We start from the raw sequence: 17088 nt of genomic DNA, 5'->3' as shown, positions 1-17088 counted from the left end.
CGGACTGTTCTAAAACCAGCACTGCAGCTACCCACACAGGCCACGGAAATGACACCTAGTGCACAATGTAAGTATAACCTTTAATTCAAATCTCCAAACATTCACAATCTCCTGCTTAAAATGTAAATTTACATAATATATTTCTAAAGATTCTAACCCTTAAGCTCAGATTATGATGCTTTGAACTCCAAGGCATGTTTAGCTGCCTGCTACTCTTACAGAGCCCTGGAAATCTCAAGAAGTTTATGAAATAAAAAAAGGAATTTGCTGAGGTTTTTTTGACCCCACCACAAACAGTTCAGGCCTTACTGAAAGCAGGCTTGGTGACCCTGCTCAGCGTGGCAGCATCCAGGTTCACCGCCACATTCTCTACAACTCAAACTATTCAGACTTCTGGTTTTGTAAATCCTCTTCAATATGATATCATCGAAGCATTAAAAGGTCAGCAAACAATGGATAAAAGTTTTATTATTGAATGAGAAGCTTTAAAAGATACTGGTATGTGGTTAGTTCAAGTTCATGCTTTAGGTTTAAAAAATACAGCTTTGCTGTCTTTATCCTTTTTCTACTGTTTATCAATGTTTTACAGAATAATTCAGCTCATTCCTGGGAACAAATTAGGGTTCTCCTGGAAGCAGTGTGGCATGCTCATACTGCTGCCACAGATACTCACAAAAAGAAATGTTATATCCTCAAAATACTCATGTAGAGCTTTCAGCTGCAGAAAGATGGAATAGCATAAACCTTTTCACTGGATGATCCTTTATAGATGGTTTAATAGTCACTTTCCTATGACTTGCGTTACCTTCTTCGGGGGACTTATTTTTCTTTTCTTGCTCGTCTATGACTCAGGTGGCTTATCAGCTAGAACCCTTCTCCCTTAGTCCTCTAGAAAAAAGGGGAAGAGGTCAGTGACAGCTCAGGGAAGGTAGGCCTCAGCAGTCTGAGAAGGAGACAGGTCTGAATTGAGCAGCCCAGGCGCTGTGCTCAGGTTAGCGCTACGGATACAAACGTGCAGTCCGCGTGAGGCCGGGGGCCAGCTGCAGGTGCCGTTCCAGGACACCGAGCTCATGGAGCTTGGGAGCTCAGCGAGGACCCCTGGCTCTCTTCTCTCTGGCACAGGGATGAGGAGTTCCCATCAGTCTCAAGGGCTAGTCAGCAGTGGGAATGGGGATGTGACCTTAAAATATTGCCTGGTCAATAAAGAAATTTATACTCTAAGAAAATAAAAAGTGCTGGAAAGAGCTCAAGGGGTTTCCTCTCCCTTATTGCAGGGGAAACCTCTGACTCACCCACCACTTTCATAGATCTGTATTTCGTGTCTCTATTTCCTTTTCTAGTTGCATGCCACGTCCCTCTTCATCTCCCTCTCCACAGCCTCTCTCCTCAGCAAGAAGTGGCCTCAGATGTTGGCATCCCATGACTGTCAAAGTGCCTGGTTCTTTCCCAGCCACTCTGCTTCTGCTGCAGTGACCTGCTAATGCACAGCCTGCAAGGCAGGCTCAGGGTCCCTGCAGCCCGCGTGCGAGGCCCTGGATTCAGCCTGGCCCAGCCCTGGCTGCTATAAGCATTTGGGGGAGTGAACCAGTGAATGGAAGGCCTCATCTGTGTCTCTGGTTCTCTTCCTTTCCTGCCTTTCAAATACAATGAAAATACATTTTTAAAGATTTATTTATTATTATTATTTTTTTTAATTGGAAAGGCGGATATACAGAGAGGAGAGACAGAGAGGAAGATCTTCCATCCGATGATTCACTCCACAAGTGAGCACAACGGCCGATGCTATGCCGATCCGAAGCCAGGAGCCTCTTCCGGGTCTCCCACGCGGGTGCAGGGTCCCAAAGCTTTGGGCTGTCCTGGACTGCTTTCCCGGGCCACAGGCAGGGAGCTGGATGGGAAGCGGGGCTGCTGGGATTAGAACCGGCGCCCATATGGGATCCCGGGCGTGCAAGGCGAGGACCTTAACCACTGCGCCACCGCGACGGGCCAGAAAATACATTTTTAAAAAGGAAAAGAATCCTATTTGAAAACATGATCATAAGAATCAGGTGCTTCAGGGCAAACGTAGTTCCACCAAAAAAAAAAAAATTAGGACCCGGGCCGGGCAACCACTGCACCTCTCTCTGCTGCTATGACCCTCCCTGTTTCAGATAACCCCTGTGGCTGGAACCATGCAGGAGAAAAAATTACACCTTATGGCATGAAAACCCAAATTAGTAAGGGTACCACTAGTGGCAAATCATAAAATCCAGAGCAATTTTTTAAATGAAAAATGATAGAACTTTATAGAACCTAGTTTCTAATTAGCTGCGAACCTGTAGATCAACAGAATAGAACAGCATTTAGAAATCTAGATAGAGGTGATCCATTGATTTTGTCAAAGGTGCTAAGGCATGCATGGAGAGTCTTTAAAACAAGTGGTACTAGAATGACTGAATATCCATTTGGGGTAAAAATCAATTCATTCATGAACAGGAAGCAGATCAGTGGTTGGTGAGAAGAATAGAGGTTAGACAGCAGGAGGGCGTGGAGAGGCTTCGGAGGTGATGGAAACATTCTTTGATTCTCCTAAGTGTGTGTGTGTGTGTGTGTGTGTGTGTAGTGGTGGCTGTACAGGTAAACATAATGAACAGATATCACTGAATTCTATAGTAAAGTGGAATTTAGCTTCTTTGTGTAGAAGTCATACTGCAGTGGGGTGGTAAGTAAGTCTTCAGAGTTGCCTGTTTTTGTCCTCTCACTCTTTCCCAGAGCAAGCAGGGATACGGTGGGACTTCTGCCCCACATTCAAGAGGTGTGTCCTAGCGGGACCTGCAAAGTTCTGTAACTTAGCCCCCAAATGCGTGCCACCAGCTCACCAGAGTGCTACAATCCCAACAACAAGCCTTATGTAACTAAAAGGAGCAATTTCTGCATTAATCAATAGAAGATAAAAAAGATTGTCTAAAGTAATTAATCCATTTCATAGCAGTCAGTAATTTGAGAAGACAGTGTCTATATATGAATTTGTCAACTTTTCAAATAATTCATATCAGGATTGTTAGAACTTAGAATAGGAAACAAAACTGTATGCAGCATGTACTTCTCTGAAAAATTGTAGGGTAGCATAAAACATCTCATGGTTTACTTAATTGACCTATTACTAGCCAGAGAATTTCTTGACACATGTTCTAATCTATAACATTAAGCATAATTTAAACCTTTATCCACATATATTTTTACCACTATACGATTAAATATGAAGTTATATGTGAAATCTGATACTGTTAACCTATTTTTTTTTTATATATACTTCTGTAAGCATGGTAACAAGAAAATTTTATATTGGGTTTTGGCTCCATCTAGTGGACATATGGGTGTTTTGCCTTTAATTGAAGCAAAACTATACACCTATTTTTGTTCATTCTTAGTTTGTCAAATAAAAAAGACTAGAATTCATAGCTGAAAGAGTGCTTCCTAATTAAGAATTTATTCCTAAAAGAATTTATGGATGTGTGCAACTGAACACACACACATAATTGTTGACCAAAAATCAAAGATAAAGTAAGTAAGGCAACTAAATTGATATTGTGATTCCAGTTAACAAATGATATCCAACTTTTTTTAATCATTGGAGATAATGGGGGAAAACAATTGTCACACAATTTGTGATTATTTGGCCAAATAAATTGTCACACTTTGACACACAAAAAGACATCCTGTTTAATTTTTGCTAACTACACAGGCTTACTACTGAATCATTTTGTGAAGAGGTAGCATATAGACATTCAAAACCAGAAATTTTGATGAATCCTACAAAGTGAATAAAACCATTGACATGACCATCACCCACACTGAGACACAGAAAGCCGCCAGCATCATTGTAAAGCTGTGGTGCGCCTTCAGAGCTAACCGCCATCTGTCCTGCCTTCCAGCAGCCTCACTGAATGTTGTCTATGTAAGGGACCATTTCTGGCACGCATTTTGGGTTTGATTACCTTCATTCAGTGTTTGTGAGATTTCTGTGTCTCCACACAGAGAAAGAGTTCGTTTATTCATTACTTCTGTAATACGAACACACAGTTATGCATAGACTTTTGTTTGTGATGAGCCATTGTATTGTATCTGTTTGGGGGATTTTTATGAATGGTGCATCCATGAACATTCTAGAAAATGATGTTGATGTCGATGCTGTGTATTTCGGCACACAGCTAGTATTGGCACTAATAGGGTATGCTGGTATTCAGCTTCCGTTGAAGCTGGCCATAGGTTATACTTAATTGACAAACGCTGTCAGAGAGGTCAAGAGACCTGGAAAGTGCAACTTGTCTTAGAGCTGCAGTTATTGGTGACTTGCAAGGGACCAGATTCAATAAGTAAATATAGAAACAATATCTGGAGAAGTTTGGGTGAGCAAGATATGAAAAACTAGAGATTCAAACTGTGAATTATCATCAAGGACACTTGCCAGAAAGGAGAAGAAGTAGAATGATATTAGTTTGAGTTTTTTTTTACATGGTCAAGGAAAGAAATCTGTGTGTTTCTGAACAGAAAAGAAACAATCAGTAGAAGAATAAGAGAAGAAAAAAAATCCAAGTCCTGATGATAGATAACAGACTGCCAGAGAACTTTAAAGTGGAAGAGAAAAAGCACAGAGAGATGGAAGGGTCATCACAGATTCCTTCAGAAGCAAGTAAGACCTATGGGTGTAGAATCTGAAGAGTCGACATTTACGAACCTAAACTGTTATGGGCAAAGTTCTTTGAAAAACAAAAACCTCCTGGGGCAAAAGTGAAAAGCAGAGCAACAAAGAATACTTTGAAAATACTTCTGAAAAATGTGTGCTGAAATGAGCTGGTGTCAACAGCAAATTGTTTTGGCTTGGCTGACTTTTCACCGTAGGATGGGGGCTGGGCAAGAACCCGTGGCTGCACAGAACACCAAGGCTCATCCATCCTCCACCTCCAGACACACTGTAGACAGCTTAATATGTCCTCCTGGTATACCTCAGGCTGATCAACGGCACAGAAACAATGTATAATAATAACTTTAAAAAGGAAATGAAACACCAACAATAACAAAAACTAAAGTTGTAACAAAACCCACCAGGTCCTGGCCAAGAAGCAGAAATTTCATGTCCAGAGTACCAGGTTATGATTTTAAAATGCTGTTTCAACACAGCAGTAAAAAAAAAAATAACAAAACTTATAAAGTTTTAAAAGAGAACAAACAGACAGACAGACAGAAAATGTCCCTGAAAAGGATGCAGACCAACATGTGCACTGTGGGACTCCTGGAAGGAGATGAGCAAATGAGAAAAGAACAGAGAAACTATTTGATGAACTGCTTCAAATGTGATGAAATCTGCTGATACAGAAGCATCCAAACGTCCAACAGATTCCAAGCAAAACAAACCCAAAGAGACCCATCTTGAGATGTGTTAGAACTTGAAATCCAAAGACAAAGGGAAATTCTCATAGGAAAAGAGAAATAATTTGTTACAGACAAAGGCTGTTGAACAAGATTATCGGCACATTCCTCAGCAGCAGGCTTGGAGCTCAGAGGGCCAAGGGTTGACATGTTCAAAGTACTGAAAGAACAAAACCTCAACAATCCTATATCTGGCAAAATGGTTCTTCAAAAGTGAGGAAGAAATTATGACAATCTCCTAAGAACAAAAGCCAAAAGAGCTTACTATCATTGGACTTGCCTCATAAGAATTGCTTGAGAGTTTTTGCAAAGTTAGATGAAAGAACAATAGACAGTAACAGAAAGTCATGGGGACAGTAAAGATTTCAGTGAGGTAAATAGATGAACTCTTGCAACAGCTACTTTATTAAACTCTGGTTTGTAACTATAGACTTCTGCTTTCTACATAGTTTGTGGAAGTCAGTATGGAGAGCTCAAAGAGAACTGAAAATTGACCTGCCGAATGACCCAGCTAGCCCATTTCTATGAATATATTCAAAAGGAGATGAAATCTGCATATGAGAAAGGGATCTGCATTCCTGTAGTTACCGCAGCACAATCTGCAGCAGTGAAGCCATGGAAACAACCCAGATGCCGACTGAAAGAGGATTGGATAAAGAAACTGTGGTGAGCAGGGGGGGCCCAGAGTGAAGCGTGTGGACAGGAGGAGGCTTGTATCCCAACCCTGGAGACTCCCAGATCCTCACCAAGGACTATCAGTACGGGCACCAAGGACTACATCCCAACTGCCAAGGAGACCACGGGGAATTGGAGTGCCTTTGTATGCCAAGAACTCTGAGGTCATCCACCCCCGTTTGGATCTACCACATGGGATGGAAGAAGCCCAAATCCTTCCTTGCAGGATCCAAGGTCATCAGAACAACAGCCAGGAGCCCTGAGTGGTCCGCAGAAACAGAAAAGTAAACTTCCTTCAGGACTAGGCAGAGGAGCTTTCTCTGGTCCTTACTTAGTTCCAACTTTGGATCCCCACCTTCTCTTGCATTGACCATCAGGGTCGATTCAGAAGGCCACCCCCCCCCAAAAAAACAACAACAACAACAAAATTAGAATAGATAGACAGAGAACAACAAGGAAAGCTTAGAACCAGGAGGAAACAGTCAGCATGGACTCACACATACCTTACTAGGCAGGACACAAAGATTAGTTACTCCTCACTAAGGTATTGAAGATTTCTTTGCACAGCCCTCCTAAAACTGCTCTACATCTCAACTGTTGATATATGTCTTGTTAGAGTTATAAGCTAGTTTAGACCATCCTAAAATCTGCCAAGTTCATCAAAATTATGCTTCAACACTATAAACTGCTAAATACTAAAATGAAAATAGACACGAGACAGCTGAATAGTACCCTATAGCCATTTTAAGGTGTATAGAAGCCCGTTGTATATAAACTAAAGTTGAAATTTCAATGAAGTTGTCACAGGATGTGGTTAAGAACTTGCATTTTAAAATATATTTGTTACTCAATACCATGTCAAATAATTCCATAATGTTGTAAATTGTTGTTGATATTATGTTGTGGCTTTTAATTGATCGGGATGATATTCTGCCAGGTCTGCCTTCAGACCAGAGATGGTCTCACCAAGAAACCGTTGAATTTATCTGGACAATAAGATGCTGGACTCTATGCTTGGTATATGCTTGCAATGAAAGAATCTTGGCTGAATTTAAACAAGGTGCAACAAGGTGGAGGAATTCACATGGGGGGAAGGTACGGGGAGGAGTTGGGGGAATCCCAGAGCCTATGAAACTGTGTCACATAATACAATGTAATTAATATTAAAAAAAAAAACCCCACAAAAAACTGTGGTACATCTACTCCTTGGAATACTACTCAGCCATTAAAAAGAATGAAATTCTATAATTTAAAACCAAATGATTCCAACTACAGACCATTATGCTCAGTGAAACGAGTCAATCCCAAAAGGACAAATATCGTATGTTCTCTCTGACATCAGGCAATGAAACCCTGGTCATTCAGCAGCATGTTATTTAGCTTCGTGTTTTCTCTCTGTTGTTGATTTTGTTTTATGGATTTTCATTGATGGGCACAACGCAGTGTGCATTTCCAACTTCACATCAAAGATGGACTTCCAATGAAACTGCTGAATGTGTCTTGACGATGAGATACTGGACTCTGCCATTGTCAATGCCTACGATGTCAGGATACACTTAGAGAGCAGAACGATGAGCCTGTGACTGTGAAGGACTGCACTACTGTAATGACAGGGAGGATATCAGTGTGGGAGGAGGGGGCATTTGGGGAGGGAGAAAGTAAAATCCCAGAGCCTTTGGAACTGTATCATGGAATAATAAAATTAACTAATTAATTAAAATTTTTATAAAGAGTTATTAAAGTTTTGGACACATAATGAATAAAGATGAAATTTGCATGATAAGAGCAATTGAAAGTTTGTGGTGAAGTTCTAAAGGAGCAGACTTTGTATATGTTAGTGAAGTTGAGCTAGTATAAATTAAAATAAACCACTATGACTTAAAATATCAAAGGTAATCCCAGGGTCAGTACAAAGATAATGGCAATAAAATGTATCTAAAAGGAAATGAGAAAGAAATTTAAACATTTTACTACAACAAAAACAACTATGCATAAAAGAAGAGAGTAATGCAAAAGATGAATTACAAAAAAGTTATGACAGATGGAAAAATAGCAAAATGACAAAACAGTGTCAGTTATTAGTTTAAATAAATATAAATGGAGTAAAACAATCAAAAGAGATTAGCACTATGGAACAGGTCATATGATCCAAATATATGCTCAGTACAATAGATTCAATTTTTCAAAGATTTAATTTCACGTATTTAAAGGCAGAGTTACAGAAAGGGAGCATGTGACAGAGAGAGAACTTCAATCTGATGGCTCACTCCCAAAATGGTTGCAACAGCTAGGACTGAGCCTAGCAAAAGCCAGAAGCCTGAAACCTTACTCAGGTTTTTCACATAGATGGCAGCAGGGACCCAAGCACTAGAGCCATGTTCCTCTGCTTTCCCAGACACAGCGTCATTCACTGAAGACCCATTAACACATGATCCATTAACTGAATCAGAAGCGGAACAGCCTAGACCTGAAACATCACCTTTATGAGATGCCAGTATTTTTGGCACATTTTAACTATACTGCACCATAACATTTGTCCCCAAGAGATTCATTTCAGACCCAGAGATACAAACAGAATGAAAGTGAAAGATAGCAAGAACAATGTTCTGTGCAACAGTAACAAAATGGATATGCTGAAGAGAATCCCTGAAGTAATTCCATTTATAGCAGCATTAAAAAGGTCCAAGTGCCTAAGGATTAACTGAGGAAAAAAGTGACTTACACAGTGCAAACTACAAAACATTGTAGGAAAAATATTAAGAAAAATATATGCAAATAGGAACACATCCGAGGCCCCAGTGTGATGGCTCAATTAGCTAATCCTCTTCCTGCAAGTGCAGGGATTCCATATGGACGCCAGTTCATATCCTGGCTGCTCCACTTTCCATCCAGCTCCCTGCTTGTGGTCTGGGAAAGCAGTGGAGGATGGCTGAAAGTCTAGGGACCCTGAATCCACTTGGGGCACGTGGAGGGGACTACAGGGTTCCGTCTTTGGACTAGTTCAGCTCTGGCCATTGCTTCCATTTAGGAAGTGAACCAGTGGAAGGAAGATCTTTGTCTCTGTCTCTCCTTCTCTCTAAAATCTACCTTTCCAAAGAAAATAAACTTAAAAACAAAACATCTTTAAATTAACTCTTTAAAAACTTTTTAAAAGCTTTATATATTAAACAAACAAAAACAAAAACAAAACAAAGAAACAAACAAAAAACTTCACCTATTGGAGACCTAATACTGTTAAATAATGAATACTACCCAAAGTGAATTAAAGACTCAATGTAATCATGATTAAAAAGCTCATTTTTTCCAAAAATTCCTATCTCAAGGGACACCAAAGGAATTAAACAATCTTGAAAAGAAGAACAAAACTCCATACCTTGATTTCAAAACTTACTATACAACCATAGTAATCAAAACAGTGTGGTATGACACACACAACACACACATATATACATGTATATATGCATGTGTATATATATACATATATATAACAGCAAGTATTAATGAGAATGTGTAGAAATTAAATCTCTTGGGGCCAGTATATTGGTATGGCAGATAAACCTGCTGCTTGCAATATCGGGAGCCCTAATGGGTGCCTGCTTGTGTCCTAGCTTCTGTACTTCCAATGCAGCTTCTTGCTAATGGCACGGGAAAATCTGTGGAAAACAATCAGTGTTTGGGCTACTGTTATCCACATGGGAGACCTGGAAGTGGTGCCTTGCTTCCAGTTCCTGGCTCCTGACTTTAGCCTGATCTAGCTCCAATCAGATATCAGTGGATGGAAGATCTCTCTGTGTCTTTCCTTTCTCTCTCTCTCTCTCTCTCTTTCTTTCCCTCTCTCTCTGACTTTTAAAGTTAAAAAATACATCTCAAAAAGAAGAAATTCCAACTCTTGACTACAAACAAGATGTTGCTATAACAGAATAACATTGACTAGATAATTTATTTTTAAAAAGGGTAAATTTCTTCCTCAGTTCAAGAGGTCGGAGCCCAACAGCAAGGCACTAGCATCTGACAAGGGCTTTTCCGTTGCATCCTCACACGATTCAAGGTGGAGTAAGGACAAGAGAGAGAAAACCCAGACTCACAGCTCCTTTCATAACAACAGTAATCCCATTCATAAGAGCAGAGTCCTCATGGCCTAGAAACCTCCCAAAAGGACCCACTGCTTAACGCTGTTGCACTGGGGAGTGAGTTTCCAGTACATGAAGGAGGAAATGTTCTGGAAACTGACAGTACAGTTATATGACGTTGTGTATAAGTATATATACTTAATGCTACTAAACTGTAGCAGTGAAAACACCTAAGAGAGTAATTTCATGTGGTATCTATTTCAGCACATAAACAGAACAATACTCTCCGGTTCTTGGTTCTGAGCTGCTAGATTGGTTCTGACCTCCAATCCAGCAGAAAATTGAAGGCAGCTTTTTGGAAGAAGTAAAACACGGGCCCTGAGGGAGTATAAAACACAAAGCACAATTGAGGCAATGAAACAGGAAAATGTCATGCATAGTTACTTATTCCACACTGATCCCTCAGTTTCCTTCTCCCACTCACTTTCTAGAGTGTGGGCAGCCAGAGCTACACTCTTCAGCACAGAGACCAGAAAAGCATCCTCCTCTCTCCTTGTAACTCTGCCTTTCAAATAAATGAAAATAAATATCTTTAAAAAGGAAAACAATGTTTGAAGGAACTATAGCATTAATATCCTCAGAGAGGAGACAGGCTGTTTGCTTAGTGGTTAAGATGCTTGCATCCCATATCAGAGCGCCAGCGCTGGATACTTAGCTCTGCTCCTTACTCCAGCTTTCAGTCAATGCAGATCCTGGGAGGGAAGCGGTGATGGTTGAAGTGACTGGGCTTCTCTGACCCATGTGGCAGACCTGTACTAAGTTTCTGGTACACAGCTTCCATTCTGGTTGGGTGCTGCTTGGGGCATTTTGGTTGGGGTGGGTGGAGGTGAATAAGTGCATTGGAGTCCCATCTCTCGGTCTGCTTTCTCTTACTCTCCAATAAATAATCTTACCAGAGAATAAGACATTGTTTCCATGATATAAGGTCAACATGTTATGTAATAAGAAATACTCACAGGACTCTGAAAATTAAAACATGGTAGCTGAAGTAAAAAGCAAAATGTGTGAAAAACTATGTTGAGGCAATCACCAAAAAATGGATTAAAAAATACAGAGATATGGAAAAGAAAAAATAAGTTAGGAATTAGAGAAAGAAGAAAAGTACATGTAACATATAAATAACAGGCATTCCAGGGAGAAAACAAGAAAATTGTAATAAGATAATTCAAGAAAATTTCTCTATGGAAATGTAGGCTTCTAGATTGAAGTAATTTCCTGAGTGAACAGTGGATGAAAATTAACCCTCATCAGCACAAACCATCATTAAATTTCAGAGTAATAAGGACCAAGGGAAGATCCACTACGTTTCTAGAAACAAAAACCAAGTTCTGGACTAGAATGGCAGCAGAGCTCCCTATGGTAACATTGAATGCCAGGAGACAATTGTGCAATGGTAGCATTCTAGTTCTCTTATGCCATTTCTCCCCAAATAAATTTTTGAGCCAAGGGAGGAAAAAAATGAGAGAGGATTCATAAAACAAGGAATCCTACACTATGACAACATATGGGAGACAGAGAAAGACTCTCCAGGTTTGCAGAGCAGTTAGTACATCAGCTGGGTCAGAAGTCCCACCAGGAGTGAGTTTTATAAGAGGACAAAGAATTTGTGAATTGATTAGCAGTAAGAACACTAAAAACAAAGCAAATTCAACATGAATCAAGCCTTCCTTAGCTTTTGGCCATTTTGAAGAGAAAGAGAAAAAAAAAATCCTTCCTCAGTTCAGTGGCTAAATCCCCACCTTGCAAGCGCTGATATCCATCGGGGTGCCAGTTCATGTCCTGGCTGCTCCACTTTCTATCCAGTTCCCTGCTTGTACCTGGGATGGCAACAGAGAATGGCCCAAAGCCTTGGGACCCTGCACCTGCGTGGGAGACTTGAAGAAGCTCCTGCCTTTTGGCTTTGGATTAGCTCCAGCCGTTGAGGAGTGAATCAGTGGGTGGAAAATCTTTCTCTCTGCCTGTCCTTCTCTCTGTAAATTCTTTTCCAATAAAAATAAATGTTTTTTTTTAAATGAATACAAGCCTTTGTTCCAGGCAATAAAAAGGTTGTGCATAAAGAAAAAGTGAGCATAGGATGTGACGCAGCTCATCTGTGATATAAACTGCCATGTAAACAGTAAGTATTGCCATAGCTAAGATTTCAATTTACCTATAGTGAGATTATGGCGGAAGTGGAAAAACATGAGAAGTAGAGAACATAGATGAAAGCAAAGGCTTGCTTTTATGGTGGGAAGTCATCATGACACTTGAAATAAATATAGATAGCAACAACACAAGCATTTTTGCTTCTAGGGTCGCAAATTGCAAATATTAAATTCTCAGCTATAGGAGTGAAAGTGGTTCCTCCGGGTGGTGTAGTGGAGAGAGATGAAGTCTGCTGTACGTACAAGCCTTAAAAGCTATTTCACCTCACAAAACAACACACATTTATTTGGCTTTGATGAAATCAACAGCATAAGCATGCTTCAGTTTTTAATGACTGCAAAATGATACAAAATAAGGCAACCACAGTTTCCAGATACAGGAGACTGATTTTCCCCATTTGCTAATTAAATCAGTCCTCGCTGACTTTGTTGTCACCATCTATAAAACTGGTTATTGTATAGACTGAAATACACTGTGGATACAAAACCGGAAATTACAACCACTGCTTAACAATAATTGTGCTCCTAATCCCAATTATTTACAATCCAAAAGATGCAACTCCCAGGATGATTTAGTTGGCTACTGCTTGTGCCTAGCAGGAAGCAGGCCGCCCCTGGCATAATGCCCCCACGGAATAGCTCCCTTGGATTCACCTACCCAGAAACTTACCCGACCCTGACCGTATGTAATCCAAGCCGGGATCCACCTGCTTTAGGGCCAGACAGTTTTGAGTTCATATTGCAATTGTCCCACTATTTCCTTAGCTTTTGCAGATCTACGTGTCCCTTCTGTGAAAACTGTAAAGGTTCTGTGTTGAAGAGCTGGTGTGGTGAAGCACAGAAGCTACTGAACTGTCTTTTGTTTGGGTCACCAATTGCAACTCCTCAGTGCCTTCTCTTTAGGGCTCCTAAGAGCAGCTGGGGCGAGGAGGTTCCAGGGTTACTATAGTAACCGGAGACGCCGCCTCTAGTTCCTGGCTGTAGGTGGCTGAGCTGAGGTTTTGCTGAGAAAGGTGTGTGGTGGTGCGTGAGGCGAAGGAGGCGGTGATGCTGGCCGCCACGGCGGCACCCGAAGCGGAAGGCGACGCTGCACAGCCTTGGCAGCCTGCAGGGGTGAAGTGCGGAGCCTGTGAGGAGGCCAGCCGCGGCAGCATCCATGAGCAAGGCAAGCAATGTGAGTCCGGCTCAGGCCGCGGATAGTGTGGGGAGGATGGGCGGGGAGAACCGAAAGCTGGGCAGAGGGACGTCAGGAGAGACAGAGTCTGGGGAGGGCAGTTGCTTTGGCCAAGCAGGGTCCCCGAAAGCTTCTCCTGAGCCATGCTTCACAGAGGTTTCTGGCCCATGACCTGGGCATCCCTTCCAACTTCCTGGGTCCTGATGTTACTCTGCAGGTGGAGCTGTCTCTTGATATCTTGATCCTCACTCACTACAAAGTGGCTAGAGTCGGATAGACCCTAGTAGAGTATGCTAGTTCGTGGAAATGGAATTAAAAGTTTAGTTTGCCAAGTGCTTGGGCCCCTGTCACCCACATGAGAGAACAGGATAAAGTTCCTGGCTTGCCTGGCTCAGCGCTGACCATCTGGGAAGTTAGCCAGCAGATGGGAAACCTCTGCTGTCTGCCCCATCTCTGTCTCTGTCCCAGACTCCCCTGTAGCTCTGACTTTTAAACATTTTTTTAAAAAGTCTTCTTTGATACCCCACCACCCCAAATTCAAACTCCATGCATTCAAGAGATCTTACAAAACTACATGGAAACTGCGTTATGAAACATCGTACACAGATTTCAGATTTTCTGACACCAAAATGAAGTTTTAATTCCATTTCTGTGAAGTTTTTTAGTAACAGTACGTACACAACGGACATTTGTAGATGTATGTTTGTAGTATGTATATGCACATACAGTTGGAAACATGTAAGTCATTTTGGTAATTCCTTCATGTTAAGGATCAGGAGATTGAGGTCTAAATCAGAGGGAAGGAAATGGTTTATCAGAGCCAATCAGTGCTGGAAAAATATTTAGGGCATTTCAACTCCCATCTCTTAGACGCTCAGTAAATTATTGCCCGATCTGTTCGTTCAGCCACACTGAAGCACACTGCGGTCTCTTCCCTGCCCTGCCAAACACATAAACAATATTTATGTAAGCACAGATGGTCCACAACCACAGTTACAACTCACTCAACAGCCACAGCTGATGGGGCGAGGACTTGAGTCCTAGCCAGCCTACACACTCACCTCGGTTGTTTCATGAACTTGACACATGTTTCACAGCCTCTTGTACCACAGGGGTTTCAGTAGGTGCTAAGGAAAGGTGAAGGTAATGGGCCAAGGGCAATGCTGGCAGTTTCCAGCACTCATGCCACACCTGCCACATCTGCCTGATGGCCTCTGGAGAGTAGTAGCCTGGGGTTCTTGCAGCTCCTCTTGCCCTGCTGGGCCCCAGGAGGGAGGCTGGGCTGCGGCAGCTCAGTCCTTATCCTCCAGCTGCCATACTCTCCTCCCCAGCGACCTCTTCAAAGAATCAGCTGCTGAGCCTCCCAGGGAAAGGAGCCTTTTCCCTCGCCAGCAACCCATGGTAACTGTGATGTTGAAACCTTATTTAGTGCAGCAACTTTGTGTACATTTGCTCCTTCCTAGAATTCTGTCTGGAAACATTCCCGTTAATGACATTTGTATCTAAATGTTCTGTAGTCTTGTGGCTGTAGAATTAATTGTTTACTCATCAGTTCAACATATATTAAGTCTTTATTGAATGTCATGTACCATGCAAGTTGCAGGGAGAGGAGGAACAAATTAACACAGATGTCTAAAATTTTTTTAAATTTGTTTTTATTTATTTGAAAGGGAGAGTTAAAGGGAGGGAAAGGTCAGACAGAGAGTCAGTCTTTTACCTGCTGATTCACTCCCTAAAAAGCCACAACATCCAGGCTGAAGCCAAGAGAGTCTTCTGAGTCTCATACACAGGTAGCAGAGATCCAAACACCTGGGCCATCTTCCACCACTTTCTCAGACTCCTTAGCCAGGAGCTGGATTGAAGGTGAAGCAACCAGGACTCAAACTGGCACCCTGCTGGGATGCCAGCATCACAGGTGATGGCTTAATCTGCCATACTGCAGTGCCAATCCCATGTCCAAACTTTCATGAACTCAAAAAGCAAAGTGGAGCTACACAAAAGGGTTTCTGACTCAGCCTCCCTGAGAATTTGCTGTTAGGGTTACAGTTCAAATTGAGACAGGCAGTTCACAATGGAACAAAGAACCAATTCAATTTCCAAATAGCTTGTAGTATTGGAAAGATCATGAATCCTTCTATAGCTTCTATTCACTATTTACAGTTGTGTTCTCAAATATACAGAAATGAAGTGTGGTTCCTATCTATATAAACATCCTTGACTTATATAAAGGTGGCTATTGGAGCTCTCAACAGATCTTCATAGACTCACTTTTCAACGTCACCTTTAAACTCATTTGTTATGCTATTCCCTCTGCTGGATGACCTGTTTATGAGTCTCTAGTTAATTAATTCATCCAACCCAGAACTCCAAGTGGTACCAGGTTAGAACTTCATTTAGCCAAATACTTTATTTCTATTAAATTGACCCATGATATATTTTTACAAATGCATTAACACTTACAACAAAGCTGTCTGTAACATCTTTAATTTCTTTCCCCCATTCTCTAATAGAAGGGCTTTATCCAGACCTTTTTAGACGTATACTTACACATCTGATTTGTTTCTTTCTAAGTAAGACACATGTATCTACATCAATGCTATCCTGTGGATTTCAACACTTCCTTCAAGGTGTAATAGCAGCCTTTTGAGCCCTGATTATATCACTCTGCAAGTTAACCATTCACCCACGTTTATGCCATTCTCACATCTGGTGAGTTTGCTGGAAGTTCCTTGATCAAAATTAGCCGAGTAGATGGAGACAGAACCAAGTAAGGTCTCCAACAGCCCTTGATCCATTGATCAGCAACTTTAAGATGGGTATTCTATCTCCTACATATCCATTTTATCAAATGTCTTGTTGAAGTTTAGACATACTATGACCTCCTTAATCTAGATTTAGTAATCTTGCAGGCTTGGAAATGTCAGAGAGGTGTGGCATCCAGTTTTTATGGCTTTGTTTTTATGATGTTATGAAGAAGTTTTTTTTTTAAGAAATATTTTTTTTTTTATTTTTATTGCAGAGCCAGAGTTACAGAGTGGAGATACAAACAGAAAGGTCCTCCCTCCACAGGTTCATTTCCCAAGTGGCCACAATGGCCGAAGCTGAGGCAATTCAAAGCTAGAAACCAAGAGCCTGCGGCCTCCTACGGGTCTCCCATGCAGGTGCAGGGTCGCATGGTTTTGAGCCATGCTCCACTGCTTTCTCAGGCCACATTCGGGGAGCTGGAAGGGAAGTGGAGCAGCCAGACATGACCAGCACCCCCTATGGAATCCTGGTGCATGCAAAGTGAGGTTTTAGCCACCAGGCTGTCATACCGGTCCAGAAATTTCCTAAATAAAAATAGTAATAACTATATTTACCTATAAATAACTGTGAGAAAGACAAGTGATAATATGTGAGCTGTCTGGCGCATAATAACATTTTAATAAATTGTAGTAATTGTTAGCTCTCATTAAAAGAATGTCTGAAATAGAATTGTCTGCAAAGAAAGATTGACTATCCTTTTTTTTTTTAAAGAAAAGATTTATTTACTTATTTGAAAGGCAGAGTTTATAGA

At 41.2% G+C, this 17088-nt stretch overlaps 1 protein-coding gene across 1 annotated transcript in view; it reads left to right on the top strand.

Moving 5' to 3' along the window:
* The first annotated feature begins 12376 nt into the window (after positions 1-12376).
* Positions 12377-17088, top strand: part of CUNH11orf97 (chromosome unknown C11orf97 homolog) — a 28164-nt gene continuing 23452 nt past the window's right edge. The window contains exons 1-2 of the mRNA XM_040976748.1: positions 12377-12402; positions 13372-13532. Of these exons, the coding sequence (XP_040832682.1) occupies positions 12377-12402; positions 13372-13532 (187 nt within the window). The remainder of the gene's footprint in view (positions 12403-13371; positions 13533-17088) is intronic.

The sequence above is a fragment of the Ochotona curzoniae genome, unplaced genomic scaffold, assembly GCF_017591425.1.
Source record: "Ochotona curzoniae isolate NIBS_2020 unplaced genomic scaffold, NIBS_Ocur_1.0 contig_2723, whole genome shotgun sequence".
Taxonomy (NCBI): domain Eukaryota; kingdom Metazoa; phylum Chordata; class Mammalia; order Lagomorpha; family Ochotonidae; genus Ochotona; species Ochotona curzoniae.
Note: the sequence above shows the minus strand (reverse complement) of the source record. Positions and strands in the feature narration are given on the sequence as shown.